Source organism: Daphnia pulicaria, chromosome 4 (genome assembly GCF_021234035.1).
Source record: "Daphnia pulicaria isolate SC F1-1A chromosome 4, SC_F0-13Bv2, whole genome shotgun sequence".
Lineage (NCBI taxonomy): Eukaryota > Metazoa > Arthropoda > Branchiopoda > Diplostraca > Daphniidae > Daphnia > Daphnia pulicaria.
Genome location: NC_060916.1, coordinates 20116115 through 20139650, shown reverse-complemented (window position 1 = coordinate 20139650; position 23536 = coordinate 20116115). Strand labels below are relative to the sequence as shown.

The 23536-nt window shown below is 39.0% G+C and overlaps 5 protein-coding genes and 1 long non-coding RNA gene across 7 annotated transcripts; 2 read left to right on the top strand and 4 right to left on the bottom strand.

Moving 5' to 3' along the window:
* Positions 1-1829: 1829 nt before the first annotated feature.
* LOC124335994 lies at positions 1830-2792 on the top strand. Its single transcript, XR_006916986.1, has 4 exons — positions 1830-2005; positions 2111-2156; positions 2378-2594; positions 2667-2792. It is a non-coding gene; the product is annotated as an uncharacterized LOC124335994 (long non-coding RNA).
* Positions 2793-3479: 687 nt separating this feature from the next.
* On the bottom strand, positions 3480-6305 carry LOC124338098. Of its 2 annotated transcripts, XM_046792164.1 has the most exons (7): positions 6166-6305; positions 5910-6100; positions 5566-5679; positions 5329-5503; positions 4811-5268; positions 4578-4749; positions 3480-3762 (listed from the first exon to the last, which is right to left on the bottom strand). In XM_046792164.1, the coding sequence occupies exons 3-7, from the start codon at positions 5670-5672 to the stop codon at positions 3583-3585; spliced, it is 1092 nt and encodes a 363-aa protein (XP_046648120.1). In that variant the 5' UTR covers positions 5673-5679; positions 5910-6100; positions 6166-6305; the 3' UTR covers positions 3480-3582. The 2 variants fall into 2 exon arrangements, with proteins under 2 accessions (XP_046648120.1, XP_046648121.1); XM_046792165.1 differs by lacking the exon at positions 5910-6100 and having other exon boundaries at positions 5566-5757.
* Positions 6306-10296: 3991 nt separating this feature from the next.
* LOC124336716 lies at positions 10297-15988 on the bottom strand. Its single transcript, XM_046790497.1, has 11 exons — positions 15577-15988; positions 14444-14556; positions 14280-14349; positions 13947-14134; positions 13132-13468; positions 12755-12976; positions 12083-12333; positions 11142-11276; positions 10839-11070; positions 10707-10774; positions 10297-10638 (listed from the first exon to the last, which is right to left on the bottom strand). Exons 1-11 carry the CDS (start codon positions 15629-15631, stop codon positions 10330-10332), a joined length of 1980 nt encoding a protein of 659 aa, XP_046646453.1. The 5' UTR covers positions 15632-15988; the 3' UTR covers positions 10297-10329.
* A 2375-nt stretch (positions 15989-18363) lies between these two features.
* Positions 18364-19868, bottom strand: LOC124336718 (carnitinyl-CoA dehydratase-like). Its single transcript, XM_046790499.1, has 6 exons — positions 19742-19868; positions 19408-19667; positions 19203-19347; positions 18977-19126; positions 18713-18873; positions 18364-18649 (listed from the first exon to the last, which is right to left on the bottom strand). The coding sequence occupies exons 1-6, from the start codon at positions 19851-19853 to the stop codon at positions 18560-18562; spliced, it is 918 nt and encodes a 305-aa protein (XP_046646455.1). The 5' UTR covers positions 19854-19868; the 3' UTR covers positions 18364-18559.
* Positions 19815-21545, top strand: LOC124336719 (alpha-tubulin N-acetyltransferase-like). Its single transcript, XM_046790500.1, has 5 exons — positions 19815-20119; positions 20243-20389; positions 20463-20634; positions 20696-20886; positions 20957-21545. The coding sequence occupies exons 1-5, from the start codon at positions 19815-19817 to the stop codon at positions 21213-21215; spliced, it is 1074 nt and encodes a 357-aa protein (XP_046646456.1). The 3' UTR covers positions 21216-21545.
* Positions 21543-23375, bottom strand: LOC124336717 (regulation of nuclear pre-mRNA domain-containing protein 1B-like). Its single transcript, XM_046790498.1, has 5 exons — positions 23082-23375; positions 22781-23020; positions 22353-22724; positions 22122-22297; positions 21543-22029 (listed from the first exon to the last, which is right to left on the bottom strand). The coding sequence occupies exons 1-5, from the start codon at positions 23230-23232 to the stop codon at positions 21886-21888; spliced, it is 1083 nt and encodes a 360-aa protein (XP_046646454.1). The 5' UTR covers positions 23233-23375; the 3' UTR covers positions 21543-21885.
* Positions 23376-23536: the final 161 nt, after the last annotated feature.

The window sequence follows — 23536 nt, the reverse complement described above, 5'->3', positions numbered from 1 at the left end:
TGTAAAATCTCTTGCACCGCAAGTGAATAACTTAATCATCCATTTACATTTATTGGGAACTTAATCGTCCATTTACATTTGTTGGGAAAATTCCGAACATTTTTTAACGAAGGGAAGTGCAATAGCAGAGTGTGTACGACGCTGAAGAATTATTGCCGAATTATATTGTCTTTTTTTCTCGTGAAACTGATAATAATGGCTAAAAACAGTTTCCCCCAACCAGCAACTATTATCTTATCATTTTCCCTTTTTTATCCCAAAAGAACGGATCGAGGAAGCATGCCGTCACGCTGATTTCCTCTTCTTAGTTGACAGTGTATCTATCTATAACTTTTCCCAAAACATTTGCTGGACCCCGTCGGCCCGTCCTTCGTTCTGAATAGCCATAGCTTCGGTACTTTCGGTCACCAACCATCACTACGACCATCAGCATAGGCTACAACAACATCCGCCAACATAATGGCTTATACCGGCAGCAATAACAGCTGCTGAACAGTACCGCCACGATTTGAAGTATCATCCGAAATCGCATCTGCAATGCCCGAGAATGCAGTTATATCTTTTGATGCGACCGCGCATTCAAGAGAATATTTCAATGGAGAAAAGAAACGGTTTCATCACCTGAAAGCACAACCATTGAGTTGTGAGCACATCAGCAGTTGGATATTTTGAATATCGCTCTGGCTTTTCAATGATTTTAACATTTTTGAATCCGTTAATCCGATACTTTTGAGACTTTGTTTAGTGGGTATCATAATCGTGATGATGATCACTGACGTGCGAAAAATTTATCGTGGGTGGCCGCACATCAGGATTTCAGCAAAAATTGTCCAAGGAACAAATTATGTACGTGTAAAAATATGTACAACAAGAAGAAACACATGTAATGTGAGATAGAGCTGGCGGTCTTTGTGGGACCATTGTCGTCGAACAAAATACCCGTTTGGCGACATTGTAAAAGAATCGCCGCTTAAAAGGAACGTAATGAACTCGATGACCGACACTCTTAGCTACTTCCAGTGTGAAATTGACTTCTAAGAAATTGCTCATTTTGCCTGTGCACCTCATCTCAGTCTGGGCTAAAAGACGAATTCCTCGGCGGTTCAAGACAAGTGAACGTTGTGTGAAATGGCGATGAAAAACTATTTTTTTAAGACTCCTGGAAACTGGAAAGGGAAGCGTGGCTGATTTCGAGACCGAAAAGAAGAGTTGGTTACTTCCCTAGCATAAATATGTTTCGACATGTTTTGTTATATATTTCATTCCGGCCTTGAATTTTTGAATTATGCATTTAACCGAAAAAAATGTTATACATTTACACCCGCACCGTCCATTATTCGACTAGAATGAGAGCGTCGTGCGAAGAACACAAGGTCGTTTTTGTATCAACTATTTCATTATCTCATTCGCGGCCGACAGAAAAGAAAATGTACACAATAGAGACGCTTGACCAGAGACTAGAACGCAGCAGTTCCCTACTGAAAGATTAATAAAATAATAATAATAATAAAAAAAAAACATCCTTCGTTTTTTTATTTAAACGATCTAAAAAAAGAAGATTTTTTTTCTAAATTCTACACAGCTGGACGGTGGACCTACCAGCGAGTTGCGCTTTGCTCAATAGCTTGTTTTGGGCTTCAAAATGGGTTCTGTTCAGGACTTCAGGTTCAGCTATTCAGTCTTTATTTGAAAAGGATTCCTCAATCACAAAATAAGTCAAATATGACTAAATTTATAATGTTGATTTATTATCATGAATGTATTATTTGTAATTCTATTTTCTAAAAACATAAACAGGTAAAAGAAAATCTGTAACTTTAAATGTGTGGCAATGCTGTCCGATTATTCTGCAAATTGTTTTCGAATTCGTTTCTACGTTTCCATTTTCCAGATTGTTAAATATTTCGTTTGCAATAGAAATCAAGTGAAATGAAAATAATTAAACAATATGTAAAAGTGAGTAAAGCAAGTTCTGTCCTTGGTAGACTTTGGAAAACATCAAGTGGTATGTATATGCTTATCAAGAGTTTACCTAGGTGTAACCATAACAAAAGCTAAATTTTCACCAGAACTGAATCTGTTAATGAGTTATTTTTGCTTGTAATTACAGAAACAATGGAAAGATTTTACAGGCAGTCTCATTTCAAAAGGATCGGGTAAATAATAAAAAAATTTCTTTTCTTGGCAACTGTACATAGCCTTTATACTCAAAGCTCCAAAATGTGTAACACAAATAACATAAAATGTTCAAATAATATGCCTGATTTACAAAAGAGTCAAGCCTTGAAAAACTACACCCATCTCAAATGATTTTCTTGTCATCATGTGTTTACATCATAAACTAAGTATAATTATATTTTTTTTTTGTGTTCCTTAGTTTGTAGCAACTGCCAATTGATCCAACAACACTCAGAGAAACTCAACTCCTCCAACGTCCAGGCAGTAGTGTGAATAATACAAACATGTCCGAGGATGTGTGGCTGGAGTGTGATGACGAAGTCATTCGTGTACTGCGTATGCGGGAACTCGAGGATCTACTAAGTCGTAAATCACGAACTTCTGCCCTTACACCATACCTTTTGTTTTATGTTCAGGTAAAACTAAATATTTTAATAATAAAAACACAAGTGATCCGATTGATAGACCATCTTTGTACAATATTTCAGATAAACCAATCTGGAGCTAATGTGAAGTAGTCCCTGAACAAAGTGTTATGAGCCAGTTGAAAATTCATTTATTGCTTGCACATTTCTTTATATTAGTTTTTTGCTATGATTTTTCCACCTTGCTTTAAATTATCTGATCAAGTGGTGTAATAAATTGTATTAAAACATTCATTTAATCACATGAGGACACGTTTTTTTTTAATGGATAACTTAGCAAAATTACTTCTTCAATCCAGTACAACAGTTGTTTATATGGCTATTGATTGCAATCAAGGTTTAACGGGTGTGGGACTGTGGGTATGCCACAAAATGATGTAGCAGAAATGGGTTGCTGGTCGTGACGTTTCTCTCGATGGAAATTAAAAGGTATTTTTTGTTGATATCCAAGTGTTATCGAATTTAAAATGTTGGTTAGCATTATGAACTGAACGGAAAATGATAAAAGACTATGCCGTCTAGCGTAAAAGAAAGAAACGTTTGACAGTAACATGGTAACATGAAAACAAAACAATATCCGCTCGTTAACACTTGACACTCAATTGAAAGAACTAACAAAAAAAGGCAAGTAACTTTGATAATCACTTGGCTTAATATTCTCCCTTCCAAATTTGGGAAAATTGATGGACGAATCAGATTGATGAAAAGTTATTTTTAGAACGGAATCATTTTATTGAAACGGTGAGAGCGACTAAATACATTCAACATATAAAAGTCGATCCCCTTTTTTTAAAAATTAAGCACATAAAATCTTCAAAGAATTTCCTAGTTACCCATTTCTAGATTATGAATGAACGGACGTTCAACACCAATTTGACGACCACTAACTTAGTATTGATAGGCACTTCACGAAGTTTGTAAGTTGGTGAAACATTTTACACTTCAATGAAACAGTTTCAGAGGTACATTTTCAGCCGGTTTAGTCTTGTCCGAGGATATTTTGACCATCGTGGTCAGAGCAGGCGACACTTGTTTGATCTTCATCTGTACTAATCGATTCAAATTCATCGTCAGAACTTTCTTTAACGTCATCCTCCTGATCCCGAGAAAGATTCTTCGTAATTGTGTGATAAGATCTAAGTTCGGCTGGACTTAATGCCTAAATACAAAATTCGTTTAGTTAAAAATCAACATATAAAAAAGTGACACTTCAATTTACCCTGACGAATTTTTCAATTTCATAAACAACATAGTCTTTACGCTTCTTTTTGTGTTCTTCAATGCACTTCTTCTTTTGTTTCTTTGGCACCTTTCCCCAAAGAACATCAATTTCAGCAGGAGTAAGATTACCCAATTCGGAATGATGCGTCATAACGTAATAAGCAGCAGCACTCCTAGTAATGAAAAATAATTCAATCGTGCCGTCACTCTACAGTACAACAGAAGTTTAATTACGATGGTATTTGAAGTGGTTCAGTCATCTTCTCTGCTTTGAACAACGATTGATTAGTAGCCAAAGTAGATTTCAGGTCATGTTTGGTCAGCTTGGGATGTTTAGAGTACTTATCCATATAGGAATTGCAATACATTTCAAGTGAAGAATTTGGCTTTTGAAAAGTGGTCTTGGGGGGGATTTCTAAATCCTCATCACTATCTACATCTTCCTCACGCTTGACAGTTTTCTTTGAAGTTTCGGATGCCTCATCGTCCCAGCAGGCGACACTTGTTTGACTTTCATTTGAATTACTCGATTCTTCTTCGGATTCCTCATCGTCCCAGCAGGTACCACTCGTTTGCTCTTCATTTGAACTACTCGATTCTTCGTTAGAACTTTCTTTAACTTCATCCTCCTGATCCCGAGCACGATTCTTTGTAATTGTGTGAAAAGATTTAAGTTCGGCTGGACTTAAGGCCTAAATACAAAATTCGTTTAGTTAAAAATCAACATATAAAAAAGTGGACACTTCAATTTACCCTGAGGAATTTTTCAAATTCATAAACATAGTCTTTACGCTTCTTTTTGTGTTCTTCAATGCACGTCTTCTTCTGTTTATCTGACACCTTTCCCCAAAGAACATCAATTTCAGCAGGAGTAAGATTGTCCAATTTGGAATGATGCGTCATAACGTAATAAGCAGTAGCACTCCTAGTAATGAAAAATAATTCAATGGTGCTGTCACTCTACAGTACAACAGAAGTTTAATTACGATGGTATTTGAAGTGGTTCAGTCATCTTCTCTGCTTTGAACAACGATTGATTAGTAGCCAAAGTAGATTTCAGGTCTTGTTTGGTCAGCTTGGGATGTTTAGAGTACTTATCCATATAGGAATTGCAATACATTTCAAGTGAAGAATTTGGCTTTTGAAAAGTGGTCTTGGGGGGGATTTCTAAATCCTCATCACTATCTACATCTTCCTCACGCTTGACAGTTTTCTTTGAAGTTTCGGATGCCTCATCGTCCCAGCAGGCGACACTTGTTTGACCTTCATTTGAATTACTCAATTCTTCTTCGGATTCCTCATCGTCCCAGCAGGCACCACTCGTTTGCTCTTCATTTGAACTACTCGATTCTTCGTCAGAACTTTCTTTAACTTCATCCTCCTGATCCCGAGCACGATTCTTTGTAATTGTGTGAAAATATTTAAGTTCGGCTGGACTTAATGCCTAAATACAAAATTCGTTTAGTTAAAAATCAACATATAAAAAAGTTACACTTCAATTTACCCTGACGAATTTTTCAATTTCATAAACAACATAGTCTTTACGCTTCTTTTTGTGTTCTTCAATGCACTTCTTCTTTTGTTTCTTTGGCACCTTTCCCCAAAGAACATCAATTTCAGCAGGAGTAAGATTGTCCAATTCGGAATGATGCGTCATAAAGTAATAAGCAGCAGCACTCCTAGTAATGAAAAATAATTCAATGGTGCCATCACTCTACAGTACAACAGAAGTTTTAATTACGCTGGTGGTTTAAGTGGTTCAGTCATCTTCTCTGCTTTGAACAACGATTGATGAGCCAACGATATATTCGCAGGGACATCAACATCTGGGTGTTCGAATTCTTCCATCTCCTCCCACAGAAAATAATGTTCAATCCTGATTATTTTAGTTCTAGACGTATTTGGTTTTCTTTCGTTTGCCATTCTAACATATCTGAAATGTAAAAAAAAAATCGTTGAGCCAACACTCATACTTGAATAACAGGGTGACCGTTTTTAATGAGCGAAGTCGATCGATAAAGCAATTTTTTATCATTCAAAAGCATTTGCATAATTTCAATGAAAAACTAAAGGGCTAAACTTAACTTTAAAGTCACTATTGGTACTACAAAACCATTACTGCGAATGTTAAAACATGCACGGTCATTGGCGAGAGACTCTCATACGAGGCCGAGAGATGAGAAGATGAGAGTTGAGCCCGGAGACCCACCATGTTTGCATGGAAACCTCGCTTGACGCTTCAGCCACTTATTCAAAAAATTCGAATGGCCATGCCACTTACAATAAAACATCATAACATAGTTAATTATTTGAGAGGAAACAAAAGATTAGATTAGATTACCGAAATTGAAGAGCCAAATAACGTGTGACTGGCGTGAGACGTTAACTCTGACGAGAATGCACAGACAGGCACAGTGAATGTAGAAACTAAAAGTCTAAAAGCCTGAAAGGGACGCTATCTCCTCTCGAACTCGCTCCTCTTTTTTGGGGCGTCCCTAAACTGCGAAAGCGAAACGCGAAACGCGAAACGCCTAAAATGCGAAACAGCTGTGCGAAACGGACCCAAAAGTTGGGACCCTGTTTCGCATTTTAGTCTTTGGGTCCGTACTAAACTGCGAAATCGGTGTTTGCGAAACGTCGCAGTGTAAACGTCTTGGTAGCAGACGACAATGGACGCCGTCAACAAACAAATTGTTAAGTTTCAAATTTTCGAGTTTCGCGCACCTTATGGCTGGTCTATTTGTGTGTTGACTATGAATGGAGTAGTTGGACATCCTGCGTTGCGCATTCTCCGCAAATGCGAAAATCTCATTTGTGTCCAAGTAAGTCTGTGTCGCCTACAGCGTCTTATGGAAAAACCAATTTCTCCTCGGCAAAAAAATTGTTTTCTTATCTATGACTCTGATTTCCCCCCCTTTTCTTCTTAACAGTGAATACTTTATTCATTTCTCTATTACCTAATTTTTATTGCTATCCCCAATTCAATCTGGTTTATTTTTAATTAATTTTTGTTTATGACTGTTTCTTTTTGTTCGTCTCCTGTAGCAGACGATTCTAGACGTTTCCATACAGAATCGACCACGCTACGAACGAAATTCTTCTGCTACAGGAGACAACAAAAAAACCAGTCACAAACAAAAATTAATTAAAAATAAACCAGATTGAATTGGGGATAGAAATAAAAATTAGGTAATAGAGAAATGAATAAAGTATTCACTGTTAAGAAGAAAAGGTGGGAAATCATAGTTATAGGTAAGAAAACCATTTTTTTGCCGAGGAGAAGTTGGTTTTTCCATAAGACGCTGTAGGCGACACAGACTTATTTGGACACAAATGAGATTTTCGCATATGCGGAGAATGCGCAACGCAGGATGTCCAACTACTCCATACGGAATACCTTGAATGCAATATGCAATAGGTGTTTTTAATTAGAAGATTGGTATAAAAAAATTAATGGAACTTCTCGTTTCCATGTATCAGTATCAATCAGATTAACATTCTTAATTTTAAGGGAAGTTTTAGTTGATTAAATTTTAGCTTGATTTGGAACATGGTAGCTTTGATTTTTAGTTTGATATAAGGCACTCATACTGTTATGACCGATTATTTCTTTGTGCACGTATCTACTGGTTGATTTAAATTATTTAATGTAATGTATAATCCCTGGGCCATTACCTAATATTTTATTATTTAAAAATATCACCATATCGTGCTGCTCTATGCCTTTCATTAGTTTAATAATCGTAAAATGCGCATTAAAACATACAGGGGAAGTGGCGAAGAAATCGAATTTGATTGCCCCCCTTCCTCCTTTAATGCCTCATCATAGCGGGAGACAATGAAAAATGGCGGCAAGCTCCTTCAATTTGGACCTCTGTGGAGAAAAGGAAAACTTTTTGTTTCGCAAGATGTTTCGCTCTTTAGTATGCCCTCCGGCATTTGGTCCCGCGAAACGGTTCCAAAATTTTGGTCCGTTTCGCACAGCTGTTTCGCATTTTAGGCGTTTCGCGTTTCGCGTTTCGCGTTTCGCTTTCGCAGTTTAGGGACGCCCTCTTTTTTGTACGCTTGAAACAAGTATGACTTTACTGCCACCTAGCGGCCATACTGTAAATCATATGAATTTCAGGATTTAATGTGTTCATTTGAATTTGAATCGTAACGTTATAATTATGATATAATAAATTATAATTATATTAATAATACAATACACCACATGATCATCCAACATTCAATTATTTAATATTAAATGCTTTTATTACATGTATTTATAATTCATAACTTAAAATTGTTAGGTACTGTATTTTTTAAATTTTACCTCTATATCGCCACCATGTGAAAATTCCGCTCTGACGGAATCTTCTGACCGCCGTTAAAAGCGATAAGACTGATTGTATTTGAGCCAAACTAATTCCGTTGAAACTCGTCACACTTATTACGTGATAAAATATGGATGTCTCTTATATATGGTTATGGTCTCTTTTTCTGTATATTGTGTTCTTGTGTGTCTGTTGTTCGGTTTGTCCCGTCAGTCCTGGACTCCTGTCAGACTAAAACTCTGTTGATGCTGGGTAGTATATAGGGCTTGGGACGGTGTAAGATTCAATTCTGGTCTAAACTTTGCTGATTCAACTCTGATTTAACTCTGTGTAAAATCGTGAATTCTGATTCAATCATTCGAGAAATATTTCTATTAAAATTGGCACAATTAATTTTTATTCTCTCGATTCTCTAATCAAATCTTCTATTGTTAAAACTCTGAAATCACATTGTCTATGATCGTTGGAATAAGGTTCTTTAAGTGGGCGACCGTAACGGCACAAGAGCCGATCTCTACTCTAACAATTTCAGTTAGGGAGATAAAGGCTACAGCTGGTCCACCATTGATTGCTTGTCTTGGTAGATACTCGGGTGCTAAAGAATCCTCGTGTTTGGAAAAACTACCGGATCCATTGCCGGAATACTTTCCTGCCTTTGAAATTACTTGGCTCTTCTAAGCTAAGGCTAAATAATGGCTCCGCTTTGAAATTGCAGATTCACTTTTGAATTCGAATTCGGTATTCAAGCCACCGGGTACGTCCGCTTAAAAATTCTACGAAATCTTAACCTCACAGGCCGAAAGACAATTTATTTTCCCGCTTAACGGTGGCAGAAGGATGCGCCTATTAGGCGTAATTCTTCAACTAACTGTAGTTGCTATTTGCCAACCTGGCCTAAGTCTCCTTCCTACCACCCGGCCAATAGACTTATTCCAGAGTTTATAGAATACTAGAGGATTTGAAAAGATTTCGAATTCCATAAACCGCAATACTTTCAGATATGTCCTAATCTAATAGACGTAGAATGATTTAACTCAGCTCAAAGATTATAACCAGTCAAGAGTTTAATCGTACACAATTACTAACGGTGCGAGGCTGCACTGCCAGTGCTAGCAAGCAACACACTGATGCACTGATGTCAATCATCCTGAAAACAAGCTTTATGTGACAATTATAAATGGTGTCTATTTTTAAAAGCAAGGAATTTCTGAAAATTTTCTGCTAATCCCATGAAAGCGAACTGCAGACCAGCGAGACGGTGATCGAGTACGTGCTGCTTCGCTGATTTCGCCAAATTTAAGGTATCAGTCACGAGGACTATGACAATATCCAAATTTATTCCGAACAAAGACAAATTTGCGTTTTAAAATATATTGTAGAGATCGTCAACTAAATTGTACCTCGTACCAACAATGGGCTTGCGCTTGTATACAAATTGATAAATATTTAATAAGAAATAAGGCCTATAAAGAACATACTATTAAGTTGCCTTTGAGATAGGACAGTTTTTAATGCAGGAAATAAGATTGTTAGCATCATTCTTGTATTCAATGGAGCGTCCATCCTTTCCATTAGTATAAATTTGCCGACACAAATTTCAAGTACGGTTCTGGGGAAACCCAAGCGATTAAAAGAAAGGAAGCGCAAACCCCCCACTGACATCAAAGCCTCGAACAGTTTTCCAGCTATTGTCATCGAATATTGACGAACTGAAAGTCTTCTGAAAACTTTTTTTTTCTGTAATAGAATAAAGCATTACAAACTCCCAATCTACGATGACAAATCAAAAATCCAAGACCGTGTCCCTTATTCCCCTTCTCCTTCTCCTCCCCTATGACGTGTATTAGTCGAAACGGAAAAAATAAAGACGATCGTCAATGTACCGCGAATCAAATATTTTGGAAGGACGAGGAGAGCTGTTACAAAAGAAACTAATTAAAAAGAGACCACCACCGACGATTCTTTGTTAGGAAAACGTTTGTACACACAAATCAAACAATGTCGGGAAAAAACATTGTCCTTCATATATTTATAGGAAAAAGGTCGTGACCAGAACTGGTGTCCGGCATGGATGCAGAACAGGTACAAATAACTGATAACTTAGTTGGTGGTCATAAAAGAAGAGCCAAGTCAAATGCGAATTTGTTTTTTTCAAATGCGAAAGGGGCGCGGGTGTTTTAAAAATTATTCTATTTAAAAACACGCATGTAAGGTGCAGCAGAATTTTGATGCCGGTTGAAATTCAATTGCAGTTGATGTCGGCTGTTGAAACTGCCTGGATGGCGCATACAAGCTGGATTGTATGCCTGCGTTGGGGGACAAGGTGATGAGCTGAGAAACCGCGGTGGTGATGACGCTGAATACGGATTGTGCCTTTGTTGTTGCTGCTGTTGTTGTTGTTGGTTCTTTTGGTTATTCTTACTCGTCTTGATGCGGATGCAAACGCACACGGCAAATAGCATGGCGGATATCAACACGGCGAAGAGTATTCCGAACGCCTGTAGTACAGAATAATCGTTAAAATTTGCGATAGGGAAATTAAATAGTAATTTAGGTCACAACGAACCATAAACAATTTTGATGGCGTCAGACAGAAAATTGCTTCCTCGGATGAACCGTCTGAAAAGTCCTCGTCTAAAAATGTAAAATGTGTCAATTAAGATTTTATTGCGTTGCTATATTTTGAATGTGATTATACCCGAAATGGACTTGGACGTGTATCCTCTAATTGCATCATCAGTATTTTTGGTCGAAGTGGCCACACGAATTTCGACGCTATTAAAAACGTCCACTTTGTCGATAATGGCGCCGTAATTCGGAATACTGTTGATTGCTAATGTCAGATTGCTGCTACGTAGTGATCCAGATCTGAGTCTAGATTTCGAATCAGTAAAAGTACTGAGCGATCGATCACTGTTTCTCCCTCGTGACTGAAGATTAATGAAACAAACAAAAAATTATCTTTCAATTCAGCGGAAATGACGTCACACGTTTTAATTACCGGACGGGTAGCGGCTTCCGACATTTCCTGGGCACTCAATTGACGTATGGATCCGAGTTGGCCGAAGCCTTTTCCTTCTGTAACTTTGCTGGAATTTGTTGCTCTCCCTTTCCGCCGGATCAAATTGCACGGGTTCTGTGTGCCGTTCAAAATAGTCGAGTTAGAATTTGTTAATCAGACCGCTAGATGGTTCCACCGTGAGTCGGAACTCGAGTGAAAAACCAGCGAAGGTTGAAAAATGGGAAATAGGAGAAAGCGGGGCAAGTGTAACGGTCTGGAACCAAAACTGTAATAACAATCTTAAAAAAAAAAGACTTATATCCATATTTTTCCAACTGCTCTTTGGCCTTTCATTGTCTGAAAAATTAGGGCTCGAGCTGAAATAACGACAACACTCTACGCGACAATAGGCAATTTCGATATATGCGCATATTTGAAATAGTTCGGTTGTGGATCAAATTCCCATGACGCATTGATTTTGTTTCGAGACTCCCAAACATAAGTAAAAGTAAATTAGTCACGATTTTCCAATTAGAAACGATCACTTGGAATGGAGTTTACAACAATTCTCTTTCGAGTTCTAAATACGTAGGATACAGAGCTCAGTATTGGATTCAAATACATGGCGGATGTTCATCGTATGTAGGCCGATTCAAATTGATAATTGCTGCATCTAACATAAATCAGTCTTGTTTCTAAACTTTCCTTTTATGCCGCTGAATACGAAATCCGACTAGTCATTTTAAAGGAAGGAAACAAAAAAGGGAAGATTTTCTGACGTGTACACGAACCCACCCAATTATTTTAATCTGAAATGTGGGTGCAACAATCTCCTGCGGTCTGGATTCCTTCTGAATCTGGGGGAAAAACCATAATGCGGAAGGAAGACTTATGCAATCCATATTGCATATGTACATGGGGATATTGAATGATGACCATACCATGAGGCATTTGCCCTTGCAGACGACGACGGTACATTTGAGGTGAAGATGATCGCGGTCAGGAAATCGGAAGGCTTGGAAATTGGCGTACAACAACTTAATGATCGAGCCCGAGCGGTTGATGATCCTCTCCTGGACATTGGGTAAAATGGAAGTGTCCAAACTGCAACCGTCTGAATCCAATAATTCTTGCTGAGATTCGTGAGAACCGTCGTGAGCCACACAACTGGTTAGCCGCGTGTCCAAGCCAACTGCATCCGATAGACGACAAAAAAGAAAAAGAAAAAACGATGGCGGAAGGGGAGAGAGAGAGTTAAGAGGTGAGAGAATACCTATAGCAGCTAGTTCTATTGATGGTCATCGAATGCGTGCGGCCAATAGCCATACCCAAGCCATCCCAGACCATCTGCTGTCTATACTATTTTTTTTTTCCCTTTTTTACTTTACAACAACCCGTCATTATTATTTTTCTTCCTTCCTTTTTTTTCTCTCTCTTCTTCTATAACTTTGAAAATATGATTGCTGAAATATCCTTCACGCTCTGGCGGCGTTATTTAACGACCCAATTATCATATTTTCTCGGTTCTTCTGAGTCGTCTTATTCTCCCCTTTTAGTTTCTACTTTTGTTTTAATGCTGAACGCAAGTTTTTATTTTTATTTTTATTTTTTACCGGTTTGTCGAACTCGGACGACAACAGTGGCTTCTTGGCCGACGCGTAGGTAGCCTTCGACCGGGTTTCCGGTTGGATCTGTCCCGGCCACGATGTCCATCCAGCAGGTGATTTGGTCGCGCTGTTTGGGCGCCGGTAAAAGTTTGAGGGCCCCGCTCAAAACCATACTAGGAGACGCAGACGGCGTCTTGCTGCTGTCTCTATTCATTTCCAATTTTTTGGCTGAAATTTCCCGGAACAGGCACAGCCGCACGAAAACAAAGAATAAGAAAGAAGAAAAGGGCGAAGAAAATATATTCTTAGATTTGTTGTGTTGTGGATGGAAAACATATGTACACACGCCATTGGCTAATCTGGTGAAATGGATATGAACTTACCTTGATAGGAGGTTAAAGGAAGACCCGAAAGCTTTCCAGGCGAAGAAGTTGTTGGGGTCAACGAGTTATTCATCAGGGGACGGAACGGCAGAAGCGCGTTCTTGATGGTCGTGGCCGGCGGGCCGGCCTCGTTTCTCCGTCCGCTCTTCTCGAGCAAAGAGAAAATGGCCGAGTGCCGCTGCTGCAGACTCGACGGTGGTTGCGTCACCGGTGACTCTGTACTCGATTTTTCAGAAGTCTGTAGCCGACAGCGGGTCGTCATCTTCTCATCAACGGCCTGTTGAACGTGGTAGTCGTACTGCAAATACAGCGACAATTCCAACTGTCTCGATCCATCCTGTTTCCCAAACGGCGCAAATCATCAACTACATATTCTCATCCTCAATCAGTAGATACGCCGGGTTGTTGCGGTTGACTCTCTCAAACACACACACACACGTTCAAAAATAACTTTGAGATTTTTGTGTTGTTTTTCAGACACATAAATAGCTGAAGAATAGGAGAAAGAAATAAAAAGGAAAACGGGCCGTGCGACGAGTTGTGAACTCGAGAGCAGCAAGTTTGACGACGAAGAAATACTTTCCCTTCGTATTTTTCGACGTGTGAAAGAATGTATCCCCCCTCCTCGTTATCATCAATCTCACAAGTGAAACTTTCGGCAGTTGACAAGATTTATACAGCCAGCACAGTGCGCAGGGAGGCAAGAAAAAAAGCTTATCTCAATTTTTGATATGATTTATATCTATAAGAAAGGGATGCTTCGCTTTCCCCCCTCCCAACAACAACAACAACGTCATTTTTAAAACAACGCGTACCTCTGACTGAATAAAATGGATTCCACATTCGGAGGAATTGAGAGCCAGCCGGAGCAGGCGGCTGCCGGTGCCTTCCGCCCGACACGAAGGGCTGGTAGCGAATCCATTGGCGTAAATTAATCCGAAAAACGGTTCCTGAAGACTGGCCATGATGAGCAGGGAATCGCCGCTACAACTGGTTTCGACATCTATAAAAAGAAACAATTGGAAATACGACAAAATGCCCCGTTAGTCGTTAACGACTACAACAAAAAGTCGCATCCGCTCCGATGGGCGCTATATACGCAATAACGTAGTAGCTAGGAGTTGCGGATGAATGGCAAATTTTTATACTCATGAAAGGATGAGACGGCGGCTTAGTGTGTGCGGCGACGACATTGTCGGTTGTGGCGATCGTGCCCACCTGGTAATAATAATTGAAAAGTAATTTCATCCAAAGGTCCTGCGGATGTTGGCGCTCGTGTGTCGCCGCAATTATACGATTCTCAAGGACTTACGGCAGCGTTGAAAAGTGTCGTTATGATTATGATTAGTCCTACAATTCGTCGTCGAAGGAGCGGCATCGTTGGATGACGGACGGAACAATTCGTCATGCCCGCGCCGGAATCACCTGGAAAAAAACAAAAACAAGGAGGATAAAGATATAAGGTAAAATCTAGATGTGATTATTAGCCACACACAGGGGGGAATCATCAGATGATGACGACAACGAGGGGTCTACTCTTTTTTCGTGTGCACTACCCCGTCCACCCTATTCACGCTTGGCAAGTCAAGGGCACATGCCGACCGACCGCTCGTCGACCGACTCTACAGATAGTAAATCAACTCGTTCTTCTGTAACATACACGACCGTGAACTATTTTCTTTTGATCGTTTATTTTCTTCTTCTTCTTCTCAGAGTTCTCTCGTTTTTCCCATTAGGGGGGCGGTTGTTTGCAACGAAAAAAATTTAGTCTCTCACGAAGGGATATGCAAATTCCATCCCGTTTCTCCCGCTTCAATTCAAATTACTTCTGTCCGCTCAGGAAGAATGATTAGGAAATCGTGCCCGTGGATGGGTAGGATTTAATACCCTGTTGTCTTCCGGAAATCCAACTATACTATATAACCTATACGTATGTTATCGTTTGGAGAAAACTAGCTCGATCGCATGTATGCTTATATCCATCTGTTCCAGACGAATAAATAAAACCGATCGTGCGACTGGATGGGCTCATTCTTTTATTCCAGCCTTAGATATATGGAGTCGTTCCCGAATAACAATAAACCAATCAACCAGACCCCTCAATTTCACTGGGCACCGACGTGCCTCCCACTAAAACTGGACTTCACAGAGAATTTTTGTTTTTTTTGTTAACTCGTGAATCCATGGATTTCTGCCGAACAAAAGACGAACCGTTCAAAATGCTTTTTTTTTCTTTTGTTTTGCTCTTTTCCCTTTTGACGTCAAATCTCCAGTCCAAGTTTGTTCACCTTTTTCGCAGTTGAATGGTTGAAAACAATAGCGACCAGTTCAACAGGTGGCTGAAATGAACCGCACAGGAACGATTGACTAGTTATACTCAACCGCATAGAATAGTAGTAGTCCACCAATCAACGCGATAATTCCAATAATAAAGTATGGACTTACTTTTGATGATGATAGAAGAAGCGCTCCTTTCGTCGTTGCCAATGGAGCTTGGCATTTCCAGTTGAACAACACAAAACCACAGATAAAGTAATATCGCACTTGATCGAGTCTTCTTCTTTCCACTGTGTAGTATCTAGTTGTATAAGAATGTGTGTTGCTGTTTGAAAAGTGAAGAGATAACGACAACACCAGGAGTTCTATCGTGCTGAGCGTCGAGCGATCAACTGACCAAGCGTTTGTGTTCCAGGCGGCACCTGCTGCATGTAGAAGGCGGTGCGCGCGCTCGGGCCCGCAACTGTCTGTGAATCCAACGCCCACCTGTATAGCAGTGCTACATAGTGCTGAGAGAAGAGAGCCCCGGCATATACTGGAGACGCCCCGGTGTCTGCGTTTTTCCAGCAGTGCGCAGCGTAGGCTACCTACTACTATTCACCCGAAGCAATGAGGTAACGACCCGCCGGTGGTATTCTCTCTCTCTTATTCTTTCATTCTTTCTTTCCCCGACTGTGCAGCACGCCGGGTTACGTTGGCCTTATATCACTCTGGCCAACGAATAATTTTTTTTTCCTACTTTTCGCCATAAATTATTCACCACAGGGGCTATTATAGAACGAAGGAAAATAAAAAAATAAAAAAAAAGTGGCTACTATACAATAGTATCAATTGAGTCTGCGTTGCGGCCAGTGGCTCTCCTGCATATCGCCGCCGTCGATGACCGTAGTGTGGATCAGGGTCAATGCGCACTAACACTAGTTTCCGGCGTGGACGAACGGTGCGAGTAAACTACAACAACAACAACAAGAAATTCCGTTAGCACTCGTGAAAATAGCCCTGCGGTTCTTGCCTCCTCTGTGCCACAAGTAGCAGCATTGGTTCGCTACCGAGAATATTTGACGAGCTGAAGACCGTCTAAGACATGGAGAGCGGAAAGAAAAAGAACACAGAGTAGTAAAGTCAGAGTAAAGTCCCGTTTGCCGGATTGAGGGATGACTAGCGTGAAAATACAATCCGTATGCGCACGACGCGTGTGAACGTCCACGTCAAAAGTTGTATTTAGAAATAAATACATCAGCAGGCATTTGGCTTGTAGGTTTTTCTTGGTGGAATCGAAGCTTGGTCGATTCAATTAAGTTATTTATTTCCGACAGTTTTTCCGATGCGCTCTCACGCTGGGTCAAACATGTGTGCTGTGCGCCCATAACTGGGCATTAATCTTGTTTTGAAAACAAAAGTTAACGACTGTGACACGCGGCGCTTTTTCTTTTTATGCATGCATGGTTGAACCTACCAACACAACAAGTGCCGGTAAGGAGAGAAAAGAGAAATAGGTTAAAGAGCTAACAGTCCCACTTTCGAGAAAACTATCGAGACCAAACGGAGATCTGTCAAAAAATAAAAAAATAAAAATAACAACATTTTGTGTATGAATGTGTGAATGTGTGAGGGAATCATCATCAACCTCGCGGTGTCTTTCGTGATCAAAAATAAATACCGCCTTCTGGGGGTAGGCCAGCCATGATGAGATCATCATTTGAATTCGCAAACGCGGTCAGCGTCTCACTGTGTATAGGGGGGAGGCCGGCCGGCGCAGATGTGACCTGGAGCGCTGTTGGTGTGCGGTCACCGTCGATCCATCGATCAGCGAAGATTAGGTCTGCTGTCCCAAGTCGAATGGGAAAAAAGACGAACACAGTCGGCGGTTCGTGTTCTATCCGTCTTGGGCTTTCCTCATACAGGTGAATAATGAGCACAGCCATCCAACCGTAGCTACGGACGTATATCTTTGACATGGAAAGTTGGAAAACTGGTTGGAGGAATAAACATTCGGTCGAAATAAATAAAGACTTTTTGAGAGGAGGCTTTTGAGGCTTATACAACCAAATCCAATTGAGGAAGACCCGAGGCATCTGTTATTTATCTTCTTTTGTTAGCTTTTGTTTCTTCTCTGTTAGCCTTGACATTGCGTGTTTTATTTCCCGCTTTACCAACAATTCTGTCCGAGTTTCCCTTTTTCTCGTTTTCTGACCAGTTTTTTTTTTTTTTCGTTTGAAAATTTTGTTTTAAAAGTCCAGCCACGATCAGTTCTCATAGAATTATACGTATCCTACCGTCTTACACATACACAAGTGAAAAAAATAAAAACCTCAAAGGCCTCCGTGTGAGAAAAACTTTCTCCTAATCGCTAGACAAGGCTTAACTAATAATCAACCGACTTCCCGTCTCCTACCGGATGAAGGACTTCAAGTTCACATAACACGAAACAATGTCGCACTTTTTATTTCTATGTTGAATGAGACGCTAAATATTGGCCGACTTGTTTTGATTGTTTCATTGTTAATATTTTTCTTGGTCTGATTCGCATGAGTTTAGCAACGGGATCAACTGTTCGTCAACGCCCTTGCAAAAACAAAAACTTAAAAATTCTATTTTTTAAAAACAAATAGTCGTATCGAGAATAGAAGAATAAAAACAATGCAGAAACAAAAGAATAGAAATTCGCCCTGGCGGCTAGTTTTTACTAGAACACAACTATAGGTCCTCCTCGTCATACTACTCGTTTTGGCTGAAAAGATAACCAGCTTGTGGTCCGAGCGGAAGTCCACGAAGGATTGTCTAACGGTATCAGTTAATCATTATAGTTGGGCTAGGGACTGAGGGGGCTATTAGTGCCGCCAAGCGCCAACCTTCTCACCAGCTGACCGTCTGGTCTGACTGTTACTTTCTTCTTTTTCGTTTCCCAATTTCTAATTGAAAAAAAGCAAATGTGAAAAATAAATAAAGGCGGAGAAATTGGCACACGCTTTGTTTTCTTCTAGTACGGGACTTTGATGATATAAAAAGGGGTTGTTTACATTGCAATAGCGTTGCGGTAGAAATTCACAAGAAAAAAGTCATTTCGCTTTTTTTTTTGCTTTCGTGTAATATAAGTATCAATAATAAAAGTAAAATTGTTTTTCTGCGTGATTTTTGATAGTCAGCTGTTTTATTTTTTCGATTCTGACGATCCGTTCAGCTGAAACTTTCCGTGGTGCCCAACACCGTCAACAAACTTTCGGGCTCCATGGATGGATTCCTTCAAACATCAAAAGAGGTCAATATACTTTGATTGGGGGGATAAAATTAGAGGTTGGATTACCATTTCTAGAACGGGAAACCCGTTATCAAATTCGTATTGTAGTGCGTCTTCTAAAGACTTGGCTGAGTAAGTGGCATAATAAGCTGACTGACGATCTGCTTGCATACATTTTTGGGGGAAATTTTTTAATGAATCTGCTAAATTGACGGCCTGACCAAGGGCTATATATAAAAAAAAAAAAAAAAAAAAAATCCGGTTATTGATCGTAAAATTCATTAAACGCCTTTCTGCTTTTGTGGAATTTATGTTATCTTGGAAATTCACCCGTTCCGCAAGAAACAACTCGGTTGGCCAATCCCCACTCAAGTGCCTCTTTAGCTTTAATTGGCCTTCCTGTCAAAATGAGATCCATTGCTCTAGACAATCCAATTAATGCTGGTAACCTTACTGTTCCACCATCAATTAAGGGGACTCCTGCAATCACAAAAGTGTCAATAAGTGTTATCCAATGGGTTTATTATGTACCTTGAATTGTTAGAAAAGTATTCACCAAATCTTCTACAGAATACACCCATCACGGCTGTGTCCTCCACTACCCTCATGTCACACAATAAAGCCAGTTCGAATCCTCCAGCAACAGCATATCCACTAACAGCTGCAATTAGAGGCTTTTTTGTCAACATTTGAGAAGGACCCTGAACAATGGGGAACTAAATTATTTTAACTGTCTAGCATTCAAAATAATATTTACATACCATGGGGCCTCTTTTTTCTGGAACAATGCTAGCATTGCCTGTGCTTAATTCCTGCAAATCATACCCTGCACAAAAGTTTCCTCCTATCCCATGAAGTACAATAGCACAGACTGATTCATCTTGATCAAACTCTTCGAAAGCTTGGACTAATTGTTCAGCGGTGGCATAATTGACACAATTACGTTTGGTTGGCCGATTAATACCAATCGTGGCGACCGCTCCAATCTTATTTTTTAACACCAAAGCATTATTAGATTCACCTTAAAAAAAGGTGGAAGTGGAAAGCAACGAATTAATATTGTCGAAGGATATTGGAAAACAAATGATATTATACTTATTGCGCTAGAATTAAACCTCTTGAAAAACAGGGCTGGACGACGAAGAAAAGATGTTGTTATTATTTTGAAATGGGTCATCATGCCTTGCGTACCAAGACCGAACGTCATCTGTTTTGGGCTTCCGGCCTATGCTCACTGAAGCAAGCAGACGAAAAATTGGAGATTCTTCTTTGCAGTTACTCAGTTAGCCAGAGCCCCAGAGTAGCCGATCCCTCAGACCCTCACAGTTGCTTTCACATTCACCTTGCGTTACACACCTTTTTTAGTATAGTTTCAGAGAAAAAAAAAATTATTTTTGGTATGGAATTCCACTTAAACATCAACAGGTTCTTTCAGAATCCAATTACTAAATTCCGTGGACAAGATATCGCCAGGTAAATTTGCTAATTCATTACGTGTTCTTTAAGATTTTACGCATCAACAAGTTGTTTCATCTGCACAAGTGCGAATTTTTTTTCTTATTGTAATCGCTAATGAGTCATTTCTTGATTAAAAAGGTGTGACCCTGAGCTTTGGAAAGTGGTGGATTATGTTGGTGAGGCTTCTCGTGTAGCTCAGAATCTTCATAGGCCAGTAACTATAGCACACTCATTTGTGAATTCCAATCAAACTCTATACATTATGACAGATGCATCTGCCAACAAGTATACATCCATCAATCAACAATCTGATCCTAATTTGTATGAAATGAACCACATCTTACATATTCTTTTACAGAGGCAATGGAGCTATTTTGGGCATGCTTAAAATTGGACCTAAAAAACTTTTTCTACTGGACAAGAAAGGATTTCAAAATGAACTTGATCCACTTTGTGTTCTAGACTTCTATATCCATGAGTCTTGCCAGAGAAAGGGACTTGGAAAACTATTGTTTGCTCATTTTTTAGAGGTACGTATGGTGATAATTTAAATTTGTTATTGCTTTCTTATGCATTTGAGTAAACTTCTAGGATGAAAAGCTGCATGTTCATAAAATTGCAATCGACCGCCCGTCAGAAAAATTTCTTGGATTTCTTCAAAAGCATTATGGCCTTAAGAATTTCATTCCCCAAGTAAACAACTTTGTTATTTATGAAGGATTCTTTGATAATGATGATCACCAAGCATCAAGTAACCCATCGGCTGGCCGCAAAAACTCAAGGTATTTATTAGAGAAGCCATTAGAAAACGAAAAATCATTTGTTAATGTATCAAAAACTTTGTAATGATAGTTCCCTACCTAGCCGGTGTAACAGTATGATGGCACTAAATGCAGCTACCGAGCAGAGTATCAACTTTGGAACTCGCGGAAAACAATCTGTTACCGAATGCTTGTATGATGAAACAATAAGCAATCAAAATGATCTTTGGCGAACAAATTCATTAGTTAATGTCAACACATCGCCTACTGCCCAAATCTCAGTTCAACATCAACCCAAACCGTTCGCTACAGATACTGCATCCAAATTTGGCCATCATAGATTGTGGTAAAAATCTTATTGGTTCGACTATTTAAAAAAATACCACGCGATGGATTTGGTAATTAGAAATTGGTTGTGTTTGAATCCCGTCCTTTTCTCCATCATCTACTCGTTATTTCTCCATCTATTCGTTGCCAGCTTTAAAATGATGATTAATTTCCCCGTTCTTTTTGTATAGAATCATAGAATGTGTTCATGTTTTGTGAGATTAACGAGATTGTTACTTGCCTTTAAGTATTTATCCACACTCAATATGCTTTTGCGTACTTGTTATTAATTTTTCTCATAACGACGTCGAAAAAATTACACTAAATTATGTAAATAAAAATAACCGAGATTACACTAGTTTAGTTTTTATTTATGCTTGACGTTGTACAACATACAATATAGCCTTAGCAGAGCGAACTAAACGTTGGCAATTTAGGATTTTACCTCGAACGGAGATCATCATGTAAAAAATTCAAGAGTCTCCAAATATATAATAGTAGGCAGCAATCAATGGTTGAGATAGAATGGGAGAGTGACGATCAAAATTTACGTTCAAAAAGAAATTTGCTTTCACCAATCGAATCTCAACACTTAACTACAGTCGGGTTTTGAACGCTGAAACAAAAGTCTTCGCCAGATGCATTAAATATGAATTCAAGCAATTGCTTGAAAGAAAAGAAAAAAAAATTAAGTCAACGCAGACTGAAAAGGTCACCCGCTGAGGGTAGTGGAACAGCCGAGACGTCGGGTAGCTGCGAAAGATCTGGTAGACTGGAAACGTGAGAACGCAATTCTTCGCGAACTTGGTATACTTTGGATAATTTCTCTTTATACTCCTGAAAAAGGTATAAATTAATTTAGTTTATTATGTTATCAATGCCAAACTAAAGTAAAAAAACAAAGATGTGTGTTAGGTCACATCCCCTACCTGAAGTCTTTCTTCAGCTTGAACTAAAAGTTCTTTCTGTGCTGCCGTGAAATCATGCAGCATTTTAGTTACCGTTTTTCGATCCTCCATCTCCTTCAACAATCGGCCATTGTAGTCATTAAGTAACTCAACTGCTTCGTTTACTTTACCAGTTAACATTTCTGCTTGAGCTTGATCTGAATAAAAATAGATTTTGGCATTGCCACACACGAAATTTCTTGGAAGAATTACCTGAGATTTTTGAAAGCAAACTGACATCTGATACTTCAGGAGGCAATTCAGTAATTTTTTTCCTGACAATACCATCACTTGATGCTGCATTTTCAAGGGTCTGAAGTGCTTTAACAAGTTCTTCAGGTTCTGGAGCATCATTAGCAGGTAGTTTTGGAGACAAAGTTATGTGGACTTCTTTCTTTCCTTCCTTATCAAACTGTATCACTTCATTACATTCTGATTTTCTTCGTTCTTTCTTAGTTTTATCAGGATCTTCTTGCTCTTTGTTTTCTTTGACATTTTCTAACATTTCGCGGCTCTCACCCCTATCTCTTCTTGATATTTTGACAGGGGGTTCTCCATTGTCAAATCTTCTCTTGAGACATGATTCTGCATGAAGGTATCATTTAAAATTACGTAATGAAAATTATTTCTATAGCTTATACCTAATGATTTTCTGAATTCAGCAATCTGTTTGGAATCAAACATGTTTCTGTCTCCCCAAATATTGAGAATTCGTTCTAGTCTTTTCTGAGTGTTTTCATCATTGACAGCTTGACCCATCAATTTAAGGGCTGGAGCAAGAATTGGACCAAAGTGATCTCTAAATTCTGGACCTTTCTTTCTGCTGTTCTGGATGACATCGTTGACAAGATAGATGAAAGTGAGTTTTCGACTGTCCTTGGCTAAGAAATAGAAATGCTGGAATTTAATTGGAAATGTGGATTTAGGAATTTTTTTTACTACCTTTCGTGAATTCCTTTAACCAAATTTTGACGATACTAGCATGGTGTTTACGGTGGTGGATTAACCACAAAGACAATGTTTGAATACTTTGTTGAGAGTTGTTTAGTTCGGCTAATTTTTTCTCTAGTGCGGCATCAGAAAATCCTGACATTTTGTAGATTAATCTCCATAGATTAAGTTTCGTCTATTACGTTAACCGCAAACTCAGTCCCTAAGATTTGTGAGTCAGTCTTCTCTTCTTCTAGAATCTCGATTAGGTAAAGTAGCAGACAAAAATGCACGAATTTTTTTGTCTGTATTTCATGAGAACCATCCTCTTTTTCCGAATTTTGATTTAGTTTATAATAAAAAAAAGAACAACAGTCATAAATTTATTTCGTTTTATTCTATATTTCATGTTTTTAAAATTAAAATGTAATAAAAAATCACCCAGTTAACATAAATATAAGGACTAA